Source organism: Rhinolophus ferrumequinum, chromosome 7 (genome assembly GCF_004115265.2).
Source record: "Rhinolophus ferrumequinum isolate MPI-CBG mRhiFer1 chromosome 7, mRhiFer1_v1.p, whole genome shotgun sequence".
Lineage (NCBI taxonomy): Eukaryota > Metazoa > Chordata > Mammalia > Chiroptera > Rhinolophidae > Rhinolophus > Rhinolophus ferrumequinum.
This window is the reverse complement of record NC_046290.1, coordinates 99583773-99603523: the sequence shown is the minus strand read 5'-3', so window position 1 is coordinate 99603523 and position 19751 is coordinate 99583773. Positions and strand designations below refer to the sequence as shown.

The following is a 19751-nucleotide window of genomic DNA, read 5'->3' as shown; positions in this document are numbered from 1 at the left end:
TATTCTTTTCTTTAGATTACACATATAAGTGAGATCATATGGTATTGGTCTTCCTCTGTCTGACTTATTTCACTTAGCATAATGTTCTCTAGGTCCATCCATATCATTGCAAATGGTAAGATTTCATTCATCTTTATGGCTGTGTAATATTCCATTGTATAAATGTACCGCAGTTTCTTAATCCAGTCATCTACCGATGGGCATTTCGGTTGTTTCCGTGTCTTGGCTATTGTGTATAGTGCAGGCAGTAGCCTTTGGCTTTCATTCTTGTCCCCTCCTCCTCCCCTGTTCTATTCTCCACACAGCAGCCAGAGTGATCTTAAAATGTTAATTGGATGAAGTCAGCCCCCCACCCCCACCAAACCCTTCATTGGCTTTCTCTTGTACTACATTCCTTATTAGGACTTTTAAGATCCTTTATAACCTCACCTACTCAACCAACCGAAGCTCTTGCCACTGTCCTCACCCCCCCAGACATACACTTTCCACTGGCAGTTGGGTAGATTTTGTAATCTTCCAAGCTCTTTCCTACCTCAGGACCTTTGCATTGGTATACTTTTTCTCTTGTCTGGCTCTCTTATCCTTTTGATAGCTCAGGTTGAGTGTCCGTTTTCAATATTGCCTTTCCTCTTTGTTCAATGCAAAATAATGCTGCTTTTTGTCTCTCTATAGCACCCTGGTTCACCTTTCCCTTAAATAGTTACCAATTATACTACATGTACGTTTAGTGCCTTGTCTCTGTCACAGGAGTGTAAGTACTATGAAGGCAGGGAACAATGTCTGTTCATCTAGTGCTTAGCACAGCATCTGGCACACAGTAGGCATTCAGCAAATATTTGTTGAATGAAGTAATAACACTTCATTAATTCAATAAATGTAAGTTAATTAGCTAGCTTCCTAATTGCTAGGCATACAGATTTTTCTGATTTTCCTAAGTGAAATGGTTTGAATCAAGAGTTTTTTCTTCTGTAGCAACCTCTCCACTTCTCCCAAGGAGTTCTTGACTTACTGAAGCTAATCAAAAATTTTGAAGCTAGCAGTTTATGGGAAAATGAGTTTTTCTGAGGTGGGCATGTGATTTGGGAATAGAAGGGCCCCTTAAATGGAAAGGTCTGGAGGCCTAACTTCTAGTTCCTGCCTGGCCTCCAACCTGAGGCATAACCTCTGGCTTGTGGTCCGTAGGATCTTCGGTAGAGCCCTGAGTCTCTGAGAGGGCAGACTTACTGTTCTTCCATCACCGCTAGGACCTGGAGCAAGAAGGCATGAATAGAAAACTCCCCTGAGTTATTACTACTATTTTCCTTCAGTCACTGAGTAAATAACTATTGGGTAAATAATATATACTAGACATACACTATAAATTGTTCATAGTGAGGAATATTTATGCTTTATTTGGTTGAATGACAGAATTTAAAAATAAAATCTTTTTGACTATCATTTGGAAACTTATTTTCCTCAGGTAAAAGGATACAAAATTTTCATAGCAAAATTAAGTATTTATGTACTGTATATAAGGTATTTGCTTTTTGTCTAACTTTATCTAAGGCCTTAGGATTATTTATATACCTGGAAAGCTTTTGTTCACTCTTTTATTCTTGAACTTAGTACGCATAGGAAAATGGACTCTACTTATCTTCTGTACCATCTTTTTGAGAGACTGTCAGAATTTCCTTCATTTTATAGCTGCAAATACTGAGGTTTAAAGAAGTTAACTAATGAATCCTATAACAATTCAGTAACAGGACTGGAAAGAGAATACTTATTTGTTAGCTCCCACGTGAAGCTACAGGTTGAATTGTTCATTGACTTGGACGGCCACCCAGTTTTCTTGTACCAGAGTTTAGTTTTTCCGAACATGATTTGAATAGATAACATAGGTTGAACATAGGAGAATTTGAGCAATTCCAGTCGTCACGGCTTTCGTAAGAGTTAACTATGTGGCAATTAGTAGGTACTGTTTGCATGGGCTTTTTGTGTATGTGTGTGTTTCTAAGGAAAGTCTGCCAATAGATCATTCTGTTCTGTTTTTCAGAATTCGGTTTTAGAAAGTAGTTGTTTACATCTGTTAAATTGATTCAGCCAGTTAAGCAAAATTTGCAGGTTAAATTTCAAACAGCAAGTCAACTTCAGTCAATTAATTCATTACTTAAGGAAATTAAGTGACTGCTTACCTATAAGTATAGATTTAGACAATCTTTAAAATTCACTTGGTGTATTTGCTTTAAACACCTGTAAAAAAAAATCAGTAATAATCCAAGTCCTACAAGAGAATATAGAGTTTTGGGTAGGTCAGCAGTTTCTAAAAGTCTGAATGCTTGTAAATATAGTACATCAGGGGTGTCCAAACGTTTTTCAACGTTTTTCACCAAGGGGCATATGCGGTAAAATACACAAACAGCCGGGCCACTCACTCGAGGTAAAGTACGTGTTGCCTCCCCTGGTTTATTTAAGTAAACTAAATATATTTTTGGAATTTGCTGCGGGCCAATTAAAAATGGATTGTGGGCTGCAGTTGGCCCGCGGGCCGCAGTTTGGACACCCCATAATACTGAAATGTTAGCTATAGAGCAGACAATTCCTGCTAGGTAGGGATCAACAGCTTGTAAATATAATTGACAGAGGTGGTAACTGACCGATTCTAGTTACCCTAAAAAACACTGAAGAAAAATCATTTTATGTCCTCAATTATAAGTTATACTAATGTTGTGTTTTTAACCTAGTGGAATGCTTTTATTGTACATTTTTACTTTTCTCAACATGTTACCTTGAAAAATTTCAAATCCATGGAACAGTTGCAAAAAGAGCACCACACTGACCTTTATACCCTTTGCCTAGAGTCAGCATTTGTTAACATTTTGATATATTTACCTTATCTCTCTTACACGTGCACATTTGCTTTCTGGCTCGTGCACACACTTCACTGAACTATGTGAGAATTGTAGATATGTCATTTTACCTAATCTTACAAAGGCATTCTCCTGTGTAACTACAATACCATGATCGTACCCAGGGAATTTAGCACTGATACACCATTGTTAAAATAACAACCTGTATTGACATTTCTCCAGTTGTCCCAATAATGTTGTTTTAGCTGGGTTTTTTTTTTTAAACCGATTTAGGATCCAGTCAAGAATCACACATTTCGTTTAGTTGTCATGTTCCTTTAATCTTTATTCTAAGAATAGTTTCCTAGCCTTTTTTGTGTGACATTGGCATTTTGACAAACAACTTTGAAAAATCTAGGCCAGCTGTTTTGAAGTATATTCCTGAATTTGAATTTGTCTGATTATATCTTCATGGCTAGATTCAAATTAAACATATTTTGACAGGATTGCTATAAGGAGTGTCTCTCTCAGTCCATCACGTCATCATTGTTGGTGCTGTTAAACCTGATTGATGGTCAAATCTTACCATATCCTGGCCGGCTCAGTGGCTCAGGTGGTTAGAGCGCCATGCTCCTAACTCCGAAGGCCGCTGGTTCGATTCCCACATGGGCTAGTGGGCTCTCAACTACAAGTTTGCCAGTTCGATTCCTCGAGTCCTACAAGGGATGGTGGGCAGCTCCCCCAGCAACTAAGATTGAACACGGCACCTTGAGCTGAGCTGCCTCCCGGATGGCTTAGCTGGTTGGAGCGCAGGCTCTCAACCACAAGGTTGCCGGTTCGACTCCTGCAAGGGTTGGTGGGCTGTGCCCTCTGCAACTAGAAACGGCAACTGGACCTGGAGCTGAGCTGCGCCCTCCACAACTAAGATTGAAAGGACAACAACTTGACTTGGAAAAAAACTCCTGGAAGTACACACTGTTCCCCAATAAAGTCCTGTTCCCCTTCCCCAATAAAATCTTTAAAAAAAAAAAAAAAAATCTTACCATATCCTGTTCCTAACAATCTGCCATTTAGTGGTGCTTACAGTAACTTCTTTAGGATAAAAACTGCCTTAAAAAAATTTCCCTGTACACACAGTTCATTTAGGACTTCATAAAAGGTAGATACTGTACAGTTATTTACATTTTACTAAATAAAGGAAGGCCTCGCATATATTGGCATTTACTACATTAGTATTTAGCTGGATTAAAAAAATAATTCTCTTCCTAATAAAAGAATCAATGACTTAATCAGCTTCTGCCAGCCAGATTCTGCAGGATACGGTACTATTTAAACATCCATTGTGCTCCTAGCTCCAAAACAGAGGTTCATTAAAATAAACAGAGAGAATTTCCCTTCTTCAGATATTGGTTCTAGAAAAGGCAGGTGATGTTCTTTGGAATCTTGCGTTAACAATATTGACTTGAACAGTGAGGTAATAACTTGAAAGAGCCAGGGACAGATTTCCCAAGGCATGGAATATTCTGCATGACAGGAGGAACCATGATTTGGAAATGAAGTTGTAACAATGGCACTTGGGATGGATCCATTAGCCTTGAAGAAAAATACCATTTGTATTTTTCCCCCAGTCTGTTCCAGGCAGGGATGTCTTAGTTGCTGTGTATTGTAGGGCACCCAGGGACTTGTAACTCAATTTCTGCCAAAGATGGGAGGAAGCCTTGTGGGCTGACTTCCTGATTATGCAGGCAAAGATGACATGTGGTTTAATTTGTCATTTTCAATTTTAAATGAACCATATCAATACACTAATTACGCATTGTCCTTCCTATGGTAGGTTCCTTTTAAATATGATATTCTTTGTGACCTGAGTGCACTTATGGTCATTTGGGCAAAGCAGCACTTCTGTGAAACCCCAGCTATTTGTTGAATGACTAGCAAGCTTCTCATGGTGATTGGATTCCAGTGCTGACATCGCTGTGCTGGTGACCTAAGGCCTAGGTCACGCCCTATCCTTATGTGAACCACCTAGTAGTTTCGCTTTATTTATTGACGGGGGAAATCACCTATCTATTTTACCCATATTTTTGAAATTTTGTATCATCATTTTCATTATATAGCCTCACTCTTGGTTTCAGAACACACAGTAGTCTTTGTTGCCCATTATGTCAAGTCCAAACTCCTTCCTGAATTTTCAGGATTCTGCATCACCTCCGGTTTCCATTTGTCCAGTCCCGTCAAATTTTTCACAATACTATAGTTACCTTCCACTTCAGTTAGGCTTCTTGCTATGTGACCTTGAGCAGGTGTTTAACTCTGAGCCTCAGTTTCATCATCAATAAAGAAGAGGTCATAATAGTTTCTACATCACAGGATTTTTAATGAGGATTAAGTGATATCTTGTAAAAATAGTATCCTTCATTTAGGGAGATCTTAATAAGTACCAAGAACTATGCTACACTTTAAAAATTTGTGCTCTCTTTTCATCCTTACAGTGGATGCACGAGGCAGGAACAAGTGGTGGTGGTGGCAGCACAGGAAGTAGTGACAATAGATGGCATTTACCTGGCACTTGCTGTGTTCGGGTACCTGACATATTTCAATGTAATCCTGTAAACAAGCTTATGAAGTTGGTACTATAATTGCTACATTATAGATGAGGAAATTTAAGCATAGAGAGGTTAAACTACCCGTCCAAATTCACATAGCTAATGTACAGTAGAGCTGGGTTTAGAATCCAGGCTATATTTCTAGGTACTAGTTTGTCTCCATTTCTTTTTAGATGGAGAAGTTTAGAGGGGCTAATTAACTTACTAAAACTCATATACCTCTTAAGTAGCAGAGCTGGAATATGAACCCAGATTTGTCTGTTTTCAAAACTGTTCATAATTATCATACTATACTGCCTTCAGACTACTAAAAACTGTAAATTCTGATACGATATTGTAGAATGGATCGATTATAATTTAATGCAAGTCACATTGCTCTTTTCATTCATCAATGAACGATGATGTTTTGCCTTGATTATTACACAGGGCTGCCAGGCTTTTGACCTCTGCTTGACACATGAACTGTACCTGCTGAATTGATACAGAAGACAAACATCTTAGTAGTTTTGTGGGTGTCTGGCAGGAGTTTTGACATTGCTGGAGTTCCCAGTGGTGATGTTCGTGTTTCTGCCCAAGATGTCAATGGCTGGTGAAAGGCACATGGTATTGGGGAGAGGTCATGGCTGTGGGACGAGCCAGCGTTCTGTTTCTTAGCTAATTCCAGCGCCCTCATACTGTTTATCGATCCCCACACCGCCCCTGGTGTTCTTCCTGTAACTAACTTCTTCTGGATGTCTGACTTCTCTGAACTTCTGGCTCCATAGACTAGGGATAAGTAGAGTATTTTAATCACGTATGTGGTAATGGATGTATGATGTACTCTGGCTGTGAAAAGGAAAGTATGTTCTGGAATTGCCCATTACCAGCTAAGCCAGTAGGGCCTCGGACATTTCTTTTAAGGGTTGTAGTCACTAAATCCTGAACTGGATGACTAAATTTTGACAGAGGAATTATTTTACAGATATTTAATTCACACAAATGGTTGTGAGCCCAGACTATGATAATTTACTTTTCTTTTTCAGGAAGGACGCCAATTCTGCGCTGCTCAGTAACTATGAGGTAAATAGCTTTGAAGTGGACTTTGTATTTTCCTTGCTGACCGTTTGCTCTTTGCTTCTGAAGATTATTGAATCAGTTGTGGTTAGAAATGACTAAATTCATTTGGATTTTCCACTTTAAAATAGGATAGATGGCACCATCTGGTGGACCTTGGAATATTCTAAGCTTAGTAAATTACATTGTAATTCAGGGAAGCTGGGACGACTTTAGTGTACAGTAGGCAACTTTTCTCAGATCCAGAAATTTTAGATCTTCATTTGGGATGTCTTCATGGGATGAAAGCATCTATTTTGCAACTGTTCCTGTCTGCAAAAGTTTCTATTAAAATATGTGTCTTTTCCTAACTACCACTCTTTATCTTTACCTATAAAATGCTTTTATACATCATTACTGTGATGCTCATGATAGTCTAAGCATCAAAACCTTCATTTTGAAGGTGAGAGCTTTGTTGATCTACCATTATGAATAATTTAGTAGGAACTAACATTTGGAATTTAGGGTTGCTGGGGAAAGGCAGCAAAGAAGGAAAGGGATTGGAGAGAGGGGAGATAAACATTAATTTTGCCTATCTTCTGTTTTGCCTGGATCTTGTTTGATACTAGCAAAATCATTTGATAGGTTAATGCCAGGTGTAGAAAGAACCATTTATACAGTCATTGTTGATTTTTCATATTCCAGAGACTAAACTCATGAACACTTACAGAAGATTTGGTTCTCCACTGTGTGATATGTCTAGAAAGTAGTAGAATTAACACAGTTGGCCATATTCTTCTCTTTCTTAAAGTTCACCTTAAATGGTTGCTGCTTGTAACAGGAAAGAAATGCTTGTTGGTCAAGCCATGGGCTTTTAGGAACCTTCTTGTTCAGTTTGGATTCTGCTAGGTGTTTGGGTGTTTTATCCATTGGGGAAACATTGATTGCATTAATAGGGTCTCATCCACTGTTTCTGAAAAGGATAGGCAGGTATCTAGTAATGGTCTGTGAGTCTATACTTCCCTCAGTTCTCTGGAATAATCTCTAAAACAGAAAGAGATCTACTCCCCACACCCTACTTAGAGTTAATACACCCATTTCTTCCTCTTGGGGAAAGTTTACTTCAAAAGTTCTATAGCATTTTTTCCTTTCCTTTTTTTTTTTTGTAAACTATATTTTAGTACTTGCCTCATAATTTCTCTTTTCCAGAAATACATTATGCTAGACTTTTATATTAGAGGAGTAGAACCTTTTTTTAAATAAAAAAAAAAAGTTTATTTATTTTAGGAAAATTTATTATTTATTTTAGGAAAATTACTTTTAAACAAAATATTTTTGAGATCAGAGATGCGGTGTATATTAGTAGGAAATATTTGAAATATTTGAAGTAAACTTATGAATTTGAATTGACTTAGATACAAGAGCATTTTAAAAATGTCACATACATACAAATGGGAAATAGACATATGAAAAAATGCTCAACATCACTAATCATCAGAGAAATGCAAATAAAAACCACAATGAGGTATCACCTCACCCCAGTCAGAATGGCTATCATCAACAAGAGAAATAGTAACAAGTGTTGGAGAGGCTGTGGAGAAAAAGGAACCCTCATACACTGCTAGTGGGAATGCAGACTGGTGCAGCCGCTATGGAAGGCAGTGTGGAGGCTCCTCAAAAAAATTACGAATAGAATTACCGTATGACCCAGCCATCCCTCTCCTGGGTATCTACCCAAAAAAATCTGAGAACATTTATCCATAAAGACAAGTGCACTCCAATGTTCATTGTAGCTCTATTTACGGTGGCTAAGACATGGAAACAACCAAAATGTCCTTCGGTAGATGAATGGATAAAGAAGTTGTGGTATATATACACAATGGAATACTATTCGGCAGTAAGAAAAGATGAAATAGGACCATTTATGACAACATGGATGGATCTTGAGTTTATAATGCTAAGCAAAAAGTCAGACAGAAAAAGCAGAGAACCATATGATTTCACTGATATGTGGTATATAAACCAAAAACAACAAAAGAACAAGACAAACAAATGAGAAACAAAAACTGGTAGACACAGACAATAGTTTAGTGGTTACCAGAGGGTAAGGGGGAAGGGGATGGTAAAAGGGATCAAATATATGGTGATGGAAGGAGAACTGACTCTGGGTGGTGAACACACAATGTGATTTATAGATGATGTGATACAGAATTGTACACCTGAAATCTATGTAACTTTACTAACAATTGTCACCCCAATAAATTTTAATTAAAAAAAAAAAATCTCAAAAAAAAAAGGCACATACTTGTTGGATTCATATTTGCTCTAATGCTAGAGATGGAGGGAGGGTTTGTGGGAAGAAAAGAGGTACTATCTTATTTATCCTTTGAAGTATTTGACCTTGGAGATACATTTCTCAAGTGTTTTTATAAAAATCTTTTATATATCTCTTCCTAGGTGTTCCAGTTACTAACTGATCTGAAAGAGCAGCGTAAAGAAAGTGGAAAGAATAAACACAGTTCTGGGCAACAGAATTTGAATACTATCACCTATGAAGTAAGCCTAGGCTTCTGGAGGGTCTGCCTGAACTACCATTGAGGGGGTTGCTTTGTTCTGCTGCTGACTGCCACCAAAGCAATCATGACTTCCTGTCACCTGATTTGAATAGTTTTACTATTACCCAGTTTTTATTCTGTTTATAAAAGTGGAAAGAATTTGGCCAATTGGAGGATTAGCCAACTACAAAATTAAAGGAACTAGTCTATAAGACTGCCCTCACTCTTAACATCAATTTCAAGTCGGGGATCCCAGGACCACCCTCAGATTCAGTAATCTACTAGACACACTCACAGAACTCACTGAGAGCTATCATATTCACAGTTACTGTTTATTACGGGGAAAGGTTACAGATTAAAATTGGCCAAGGGAAGAAGCAAATAGGGCAGATTCTAGGAGAAATATCAAATGTAGGACTTCCCTTGTCCTCTTAATGTGGACTCAGCACACGTTTCTCTTGAAGTTTGTGTGTCACAATATGCACAGAGTATTGCCAACCAGGGAAGCTCAGCTCTGTTACACAGGCATGATTAATGATTAATTATCCATGTAGTTAATCTCAGCTTCCAGGCCCAGCCATACTGCATGAACCAAAGCCTCTACCTTAAGTTACATTGTTAAGACAATCCAGGACGATCTCAGGCCCCAGACAGAGATATTCCTGTTACGTGTAACATTCCAAGAGTCTGGAGATTTCATCCAGAAGCTGAGGTTAAAGGCTGGACCTTCTCTTTGGGCAAAGTCAAACTCTTTATTACACAAAAAGCGACACTTTTTATTGTAGAAAACCCAAAACGTACCAAAAAGCATGAAGAAGAAAGCAAAAGTAATTAATAATCTTAATATCTAGTGGACATTTTGCTGCGTTCTCTCCCAAACTCATTCTCTCCCAACTTCATGCTTTGTCCTTAAAAAAGTTTAAGCCATTATATTTATTATAAGTGATGTTTGATTTTGTATCTGTCATTTTAATTTGTTTTCTTCCTATTTCCTTCCAAGTCTGATTTTTGTCTCTCTAGAGAATTTGGTTTTAATTTCTTTATATTTTCAAAGAATTATTAAATTTGAATTAAGTTATCGTAATCCATTTTAAGGGAAATAAGGGGTTTAGCACTTTTGTCACCACCCTTCCTCATCCAGTTTGTTCATTTAATCATGTATTTAAAACCCTATCATTCATTTATTCATTCATGTTCTTTTACATTATATAGTTCATTTCTTTCAAAGAAGAAAAAAATATTTGTTGGTAATTAGTTTTATAAACAAATTTTAAAACCATCACGTAATTTTTAATTACACACTTAATTGTTTCAGCTCATTGCCCCTCCTTAAATTCTTGCTTTTAATTCATGGTGCCTTACGGAAAGTTATTGTGGTACTAAATGTTTTGAGACTTTCTATACCTGAGAATATATTTCTAGTGTTCTTAATGTGAATGACTATTTATCTGAATATGGAGTTCCTGGCTTCCACTTCTATTCTGCAGGGCTCTATACGTATTACTGGGTTTATTAGTATTTGTTGTTATGGAGAAATGTGAGACCAGCCTGATGTGTGCACTTTTGAGAGAGTCTTTTCTTAGATGCTTAGGTTACTGTTTATTTTTTCAGGTTTAAAATTCCTTTCAAAATATGTCTAAGTAGGTTCCCTCTTTAAAAAACAAATGAAAATCTTTTGTTTTGAAATAATTTTACTCCTACAGAAGATTTATAAAGATAGTGCTGAGATTTCCCAAGTACCTTTCCCCTGGTTTTCCTTATGTAAACCTTATATAACCATGGTACAATTATTAAAACTAAGAAATTAACATTGGTACGTATTATTAAACTAAAGATTTTATTTGGAATTTCCCAGTTTTTCCACCCATCTCCATTTTTTCTGTTCAAGGATCCAATCCAGGACACCATTTTGCATTTAGTTAACATGTCTCCTTAATATCTTCCAATATGTAGCAGATCCTTAGTCTTTCCTTGTCTTTCATGACCTTGACACTTCTGAAGAGTGCTGATCAGGTATTTTGTAGAATGTGCCTCGATTTTGATATGTCTCATATTTTCTCATGACTAGATTGAAGTTATGGCTTTTGGGGAAGAATACCACCGAGGCCATGTGCTCTTCTAATTGCATGTTACATGCATATTACATGATACCATGCATGGTACATGATGTCAGTGTCTTATTACTGATCCTGTTAATTTGGATCACTTGGTTAAGGTGTTTTCTGCCTGGTTACTCCACTGTAAAGTTGCTGTTTTTCCTCTTCCATGTTCTGTTAGTTAGAAAGGAGTCACCAAGTGCAGCCCACATTCAAGGAGAAGAGAATTAGGCTTCACCTCTTGAAGGGAGGGATATCAAAGAATTTGAGGACGTGTTAAAACCATCACAGTAATTTAATAAATGTTTATAAAAAAGTGTAAATAACAAGATGCTTTGAGGTTATGCAAATATCCCATTTCTCCTTAAGCTTTTGCCCATTAATTTTAGCATTCGTTGGTGTGTCTTTCATGCAGTAATTATTACTGTGGTAGGACCGCCTAGCAGTGATTTATTTTCCTCATTTTTTTTCTATGTTTAATACCTAGAATTCTGCTATAAGAAAGAGTTGTTACTTCTCATCCATTTGTTTATTTTTTCAGTCATTTATATCCATATGGTTTTAGGGCTATATATTTTATTCTTTGGGTTCCTCGTATTTTAAAAAAAATTAAACTATAATGCAGTTGTCAGATTGCTTTTTCTTATTTTGTTTTTTTAAGATCAAAGTTTTCTTCTAAAATTTCATTAATTATTTTTCCTCTTCCAGCTACTGTTTTTTTTTTTTTTTTAAGGAATTCCTGTTATATGAAGATTGACTCGCCTAAAGGCATTTGTTTTATAGAAGGTTTTTGCAACAAAATTTTAGAGTACTAAATTATAGTCATTGCCTTCCCTTTTTCTTATTCAGGGTTCTTGATCTTATGCTTACTTTTTCCTTTTTTTTTAAGACATTAAAGTACATATCAAAAACACCATGCAGGCACCAGACTCCTGAGATTGTCAGAGAATTTCTCACTGCAATGAAAAGCCACAAGTTGACCAAGTAAGTAAAAATTATCTTGTAGGAAGAGTGACACATAATGAAGGTAACTTACAAAAGCCAACTTCAGCAACTGTGTATTTATATTTAGTTGGGTTTTGAATTGTAATTAACACACAGTGTGCTCTTTTAAAGTAGTGTGATAGTATTGTAGATGTATCAACTGAAACTTAGACATAGGGATCCTTCTAGAGCCAGGAACAGAACATAATGGGATTTTTTTAATCTCAAAATCTTCTTTTTGAGTCCCAGTTCTATGACCTGTCCCATCATCCCCTCCAAGCATTTAGACCAAATTGGTTGAAAAATAGGGTTTGCAAATTAAACTTTTTATAAAGTCTATGAGTTTGTGTTTGCTTGGGGCAAAAAAACGGCTTAATAATATTCTGTCTGCTGTTCTAGTGCCTGATTACTTTTCTGGTGACTTTCTTGAGTAAGGAAGACATGCTTCTAGGAATTAAATCATTAAGAATTAGATTAAGAGTTTACATGAGAAGAAAACTAACCCTAGGCTTTTAGAATTAATACCAGAGTTGATAAATCCCAAAAGCTTTTGTCATTTCATTCAGGGTAATCAATAATTTTATCTTGGAGGAACCATTGGTATTATTTTTCAGGCACACAGTTGGTACACAATCAGTAAACTAAGTGCACTTCTCCCCTTGCATCTCTCCAAATGAACTCTAAAGACAGACGTCTTTCAAATGTGTGTACGTGTGTGTCTGTGTATGTGTCAAGTTTGTTTTATTTTTAAGTGTGGTAAAATACACAACATAAAATTTATCAATTTAATATTTTAAGTATACAGTTTATTAGTGTTAAATATATTCACATTGTTGTGCAACCAATATCCAGAACTTTTTAATCTTGCAAAACTAAAACTCTGTACCAATTGAACAACTCGCCATTTCTCCCTCACCCCAGTCCCCAACAACCACCATTCTGCTTTCTGTTTCTATGAATTTGACTACTCTAGATACCTCATATAAGTGGAATCATACAGTATTTATCTTCATAAAAATCAAAATATTGTTTTATATATTTATTTATTATTATTTTTTTACCGTTGCAACCTTTTTTTTTTTTAAATAAATTTTTATTAGGGAATATTGGGGAACAGTGTGTTTTCCCAGGACCCATCAGATCCAAGTCAAGTCGTTTTCAATCTAGTTGTGGATGATGCAGCTCAGCTCCAATCTAGTTGTGGAGGGCGTAGCTCACTGGCCTACCTGGAAATCGAACCGGCGACCTTGGTGTTATAAGCACTGTGCTCTAACCGACTGAGCCAATCGGTCGCCCCGTTTGAACCATTTTTAAGTGTGCAATTTAGGAGCATTAGGTACATTCCCGTTTTACAACCATCACTGCCATCCATCCACAGAAGGGATTAAACAGTGTCTCCCCATACTCTTCACCCTTTAGCCCCTGGTAACCACCGATCCTTCTGTCTCATGAATTTGACTGATCACCTCCTGTGAGGGAATTGTATAGTATTTGTCCTTTTGTGACTGGCTTATTTCATTTAGCATAATGTCTTCAGGATTCATCCCTGAGTATGTGTCAGATTTCCCTTCCTTTTGAATATTGTACAGTATTCCATTTTATGTATCCACCCTATTTTGTTTATTCATTGATTGCTGTACACTTGGGTTGTTTCCGCCTTTTTTCTGGTGTGAATACTGATGCTGCTCTGAACATGAATTCACAGCTATCTCTGAGATCCAGCATTCAGTTCTGAGTATATACCCAGAAGTCATTGTTGGGTCATACAATAATCCTATTATAAATTTTCTGATGAACTGCTGTACTGTTTTTCCTGGTGGCTGTTGTTCCATTTTACATTGCTACCAGCATTGTGCGCGACTTCCAATTTCTCCACATTCTCATTAATACTTATCTTCTTGATAAGTTTTTTGATAATAGTCATCTTAATGGGTATGAAATGGTGTCTCATTATGGTTTTGTTTTGCATAATGTTGAGCATCTTTTCATGTGCTTATTGGCCATTCCTAATCTTATTTGGAGAAATGTCCTTTCAAAGTCTTTTGCCCATTTTTGAATTGGGTTTCTGTTTTCTTGTTGAGTTTTAGGAGTCTTCTATACATTCTGGATCTTAATCCCTTATCAGGGATTGCAAATATTTTCTCCCATTCTGTGGGTTTCCTTTTTACTCTGTTGCTAGTGTCTTTTGATGCACAAATGTTTTTAATTTTGAAATCCAGTTTGTTTTTCTTTTGTTATGTATGCCTTTAGTGTCATATCCAAGAAATCATTGTCAAATCCAATGTCATGAAGCTTTTCCCCGGCTTTCTTCTGAGAGTTTTATACTTTTATCTCTTGTGTTTAGGTGTTAGATCCATTTTGAATTAGTTTTTGTGTGTGGTGTAAAGTAAGGCTCTACCTTCATTCTTTGCATGTTTGTATCCAGTTTTCCCAGCTCCATTTGTTGAAAAATTGTCCTTACACACTGAATGGTCTTGGTACCCTTGTCAAAAATTATTGGCTGTATATATGTGAGTGTTTATTTCTGGGCTCTTTATGCCATTGGTATATATATATGTCTTTCTTTATGCCAGTACTACACTCTTTTGATTACTGCAGCTTTGTAGTAAATTTTAAAATCAGGAAGTGCGAGATAGCCAACTTTGTTCTTCTTTTTCAAGATTGTTTTGGCTGTTTAGGGTTCCTTGAGATTCCGTATGAATTTCAGGATGGATTTTTCTATTTTTGCAAAAAATGCCATTGGGATTTGGATAGGGATTGCATTGAATCTGTAGCTCATCACTAGGTACTATTAACATCTTAACAAGATGAGGTCTGTCAGTCCATGAACATGGGATGTTTTTCCATTTATTTGTGTCCTTGCCTGGGCATTGAGAAGGAGCTTTTTCTTCTAGGGAAAAGAACAGCTACTCCCTTCCAGCAGTCAGGCAAGGGAATTTTTCACCCTAAAAATTTTGAGTCAATGCTGGACTCATACAAATATTTCTTTTAAAATGATTTATCATGGCTTTAGTATACACAAGCAATTCAAGTGTACTACAGTTCTGCCACTTCCAGAAATTACCTATTCTTTTGTAATTAATCCCTTCCCCTGTGCCCAGTGCCTGGCAAGCGATCTGTTTTCTTTTCCTATAATTTTGTACTTTCCAGAAAGTCATGTAAATGGAGTCGTTTAGTATGTACTTTTTGAGTTTGGCTTCTTTTGCTTTGCCTAATGCATTTAAGATTTATCCATGTTGTTGAATATATCAGTTTATTTTTATTGCCAAGTAGTGTTCCATTATATGAATGTACTATAGTTTGTTCATTCACTCACCAGTTGAAAGTTATTTGAGATGTCTCTAGTTTTTGGCAATTATAAATAAAGCTATTATAAACATTGCATACAGGTTTTTGTATGAACATAAGTTTTCATTCTCCTGTGTAAATACCCAGAAGAGGCATTGCTGAGTCATACTGTAAGAGTAAGTCTAACTATAAGAAACTGCCAAACTCTTTCCTAAAATGACTGCACCATTTTGCATTTGCCCTAGAATGTAAGAGTTTCACTTATCCATATCCTCCCCAGTATTTTTAGTATTTTTACTTTTAGCTGTTCATATTGGCTTGAAATGGTATCTCATTGTGGTTTTAATTTGCATTTCCTTAATAATGAATAATGCTGAGCATTATTCTTATTTCGCTTATATTCTTTGATAAAGTATCTATTCAAGTATTTTCCCCTTTATTTTATTTTTTTTATTATAGGGTTTGAGACTTCTTTGTATATTCTGGATATAATTTCTTTTTTCAGTATGTAATTTGCAAACATTTTCTCCAGTTTGTGGTTGTCTTTTCATTCTCTTAACACTGTCTTTCTCAGAGCAGGTTTTAATTTTGATGAAGGCAAATTTATCCTTTCTGTTTTCTCTTATGCATCCTGCTTTTGATGTTGTAAAACATCATGTAAAAACTCTGCTGTGCCCAAAGTCACAAAGATTTTCTCTCATACTTTCTTCTAAAAAATGATCCACTTTAAGTTAATTTTGAGAGTATTATGTGAGATGGGGTTGAGATTCATTTTCTGTGTATGCAGATTTCATACTGTTTTAGTACCATTTTAGTACCAGACTATCCTTTTCCCATTGAGTGGCCTTTGTAGTTTTGTAAGAGATCTGTTGAGTCTATTTCTTCATTCTGTATTCTGTTCTATTGATCTGATGTGCCTGTTCTTTTGCCAGTACTGCTGTCTTGATCACTGCTTGATCAAATAATATGAGTTTTTAAGCTTTGTTCTTCTTTTTCAGCTTGTTTTGACTTTTCTACTTCCTTTGCTTTTTATATAAATTCTTTAAAAATATTCAACTACAGTTGTTTTTTTTTTTTAACCCTCTTCACCCATTTTTCCCACCCTCTTTTGGCAACCACTAATCTGTTCTCTGTATCTGTGAGCTTGGGGGTTTTTGTTTGTTTGTTTATTTTTGTTTTTTTAAGATTCTACATAGAAATTATATGGTATTTGTCTTTCTGTCGAACTTATTTCACTTAACATAATGCCCTTCCGTCCATCCATGTTTTCACAAATGGTGAGATTTCATTCTTTTTATGGCTGAATACACACACACACACACACACACACACACACACGACAAGGTCAGACATTTAAGTTTGTGAACTCATCCTAGAAAAAGTGCTGCATACCTCATTGCTGAATATCACTATGGTCACCTTCGAAGTACTCCCCTTGGGAAGCTATGCACTGATGCCAGCGTCTAGTCCACCCTTCAAAGCAGTTTTGGAACTCTTTTTCTAGAATGGCCATCAGAGCTGTCATTGTATTACTCTTGATGTCCTGAATGTCATCAAAATGTCTTCCTTTCAATATTTCGTTTATCTTCAGGTAAAGAAAGAAGTCATTGGGGGCCAGATCAGATGAGTAGGCAGGGTGTTCCAATGCAGTTATTTGTTTACTGGCTGAAAACTCCCTCACAGACAGTGCCCTGTGAACTGATGCATTGTTGTGATGCAAGGTCCATGAATTGTTGGCAAAAAGTTCAGGTCATCTAACTTTTTCACACAGCTTAATTCAGCGCTTCCAAATAGTAAAAACTTGGTTAACTGTCCAGTTGGTACAAATTCATAATGAATAATTCCTCTAATATCAAAAACGGTTAGCAACATCGTTGCAAGTAGTTCATGAACTTAATTGTCAGACCTCGTATATAACATACAATTGACCATCTTAACTATAAGTGTACCGTTCAGTGGTACTAAATACATTCATAATATCATGCAACCATCACAACTGTGTTCATAACTCTTTTCATCTTGCAAAACTGAAATGCTATACCCATGAAGCAATACTCCCCATTCTCTCCTCCCCCTAGCTCCTGGTTTACATCCTGAAGTTATAACACTGTTAATTTGAATTTATACTTTTTTAGCTTCAGTAACATACAAAAATTCTGCTCCCTTACAGCTTCATTCCCATCCCTTTCAGTTGTTGAAAAAACAAAATTATTTATTTATACCTTGTGTACCCCAGAACATACCATATTTTGCTGTGTATAATGCACATCCACTTTTTGGCCCAAACTTTCCAAGAAAAAAATCTTTCGATTTAATTGTTTAATTCAATTTTTTATTTGTTTACATTTCGGTACTTGTTTTTGTATTATAAAGGAATTTTAGCATTTATTTTTTAACATATTATGGTACAAGAAATTATATGTAACAAATAAAAAACACAAGAACAGTTACAAGGTACAAGAAATTTTGTGTATCGATGACAAAATTACGACATTTACGCATCATAGAAGGCCAAGAACTCTTTATCATTACAAGTTCATTACAGGTTTAACAAAACTGATTATCGGATTCTAGGGTGTTATTTTGCATACGGATATCGTTATTGATTTCTGGAGTTACACTTTTAATTCATAAGCATAAATAAAAGAATTAAAAGCATTTATATAGATACGGAATTAGTACTACCCAATATAATGTGCATCCTTATTTTTCCCTCACAAATTTGGGCAAAGAAGTGCACATTATACACGGCAAAATATGGTACTCATAATTATTTTAAATTATTTTAAATTAGGTTGAAAACAAAACCATTGTTAAAGTGGGTGGCTGGATGGCTCAGTTGGTTAGAGCGCAGCATGTTAATTTCCTAAAGCATTTGGTGGTTTAATCATTTTAAGCTTTTGCTTAAGGCACTTCTTAGAACTGCAGCCCCAGACTTCATCCTGAGACCTCCCTAAGGTATACAGCTATGACTGACTGCCAGGAATGGAGGAAGGGCTTGCTTTCGAGACCCAGTTTATGTATGCCTGTGAATAACTTCAGTCCCTGAAAGCGGCTCTTCTGTGTACAGATTACTCTTGGGATTTGGCACCATATTTGGGGCATTTACCTGTGGGACCAGCAAAACTCATTGTAGATGGGTGGCTTGTCAGGTTTCCCTGGTGTCTGGAGTGTGGTTACCCTGTCTGCTTTCAGAACATGGAATCCTGCCCCATGTCTCCCTAGTGTTAACAGTTGTCTCTCCCTTGAACTTCTCCTGGAAGTCGGTGCTACCCTAGCTCTTTCTTTAATCTATCTTCCAGATTACATTTATCTCATGCCAGCTTTGCCTCAGTTGTTGGGGATACAAAGATATGAATACATTGTAAGTGCTATGTGAGGACATACTAGAGAGACACTGTAGGGTCAGAATTTGAGTATATCATTTTGTCTATAGGAGTTGGCCAAATGCAGATGAATTAGTGCTTTCTAAGTAGAAAGATCGTGATGTGCTAAGTCGTGGAGTCAGGAACTAGCCCGATGCTTTCCTGTGTAGAGTTTGCAGTTTCATTTAGTCCTCCCTTATCTGAGGGGAATACTTTCCAAGACCCTAGTGGATGCCTGAAACTGGTGATAGTACCAAATCCTATATATCCTGTTTCCTCCTGTACCTACATATCTGTGATGAAGTTTAAGTTAAGAGATTAACAACAGTAACTAATAAGAGAGCAGTTGTAACAACACAGTGTAAAAAAAGTCCTGTGAATGTGGTCTCTCACTCTCAGTTATCTTACTGTACGGTGTAGACAGCATGGGTACACAGCACAAGGGGAAGTTTCATGGCCTGGGCAGGATGCAGTGGGATGGCGGGATATTTCATCACATACTCAGAATGGTGTGTGGGTTTAAACTTATACATTATTTATTTCTGGAATTTTCCATTTAACTTTTTTGGACTGTGGTTGATTGAGGGTAACTGGACCATTGGAAGTGAAACCGCAGATGAGGGGGCTACTGTAATTCAGGTGTGAGTGCTTAGGGAAAATGAAGGCATATCAACCTGGCGAGACGGACAAAGACTGAATTTCAGTGGCTTCTGGAGGCTGAACTAAAGAAATACAAGCTCACACAAAAACCTGTGGGGACAGCAGGAGGATTATAAGCAGGATAATGAGATGAGCAGATTTTCATCTTTTAAAATAAACTTTATTTGTAAGAGTGAAGATAGATTGAAAAAGTGGCAGACCTCTGAGGATAGACTTCTAACCAGGAAGAATTCAAGTGGCTGTAGAAATGATGAGAGGGGCAGATATCTTGAAAAAATAATCAGTAATTATGTGATTTAATATGGGCAGTGGGTGAGAGGGAAGAGTCAAAGATAACCCT

The 19751-nt window shown here is 36.6% G+C and overlaps 1 protein-coding gene across 3 annotated transcripts in view; it reads left to right on the top strand.

Moving 5' to 3' along the window:
- CRCP (CGRP receptor component) overlaps window positions 1-19751 on the top strand; it is a 35555-nt gene that overhangs the window by 3041 nt on the left and 12763 nt on the right. For 2 of the 3 annotated variants that reach the window (XM_033110670.1, XM_033110669.1), the window contains exons 2-4: window positions 6454-6490; window positions 8921-9019; window positions 12004-12098. The exons of the other annotated variant lie outside the window; for it this stretch is intronic. In XM_033110670.1, coding sequence (XP_032966561.1) covers window positions 6454-6490; window positions 8921-9019; window positions 12004-12098 — 231 coding nt within the window. The remainder of the gene's footprint in view (window positions 1-6453; window positions 6491-8920; window positions 9020-12003; window positions 12099-19751) is intronic. 3 annotated transcript variants of the gene reach the window in all.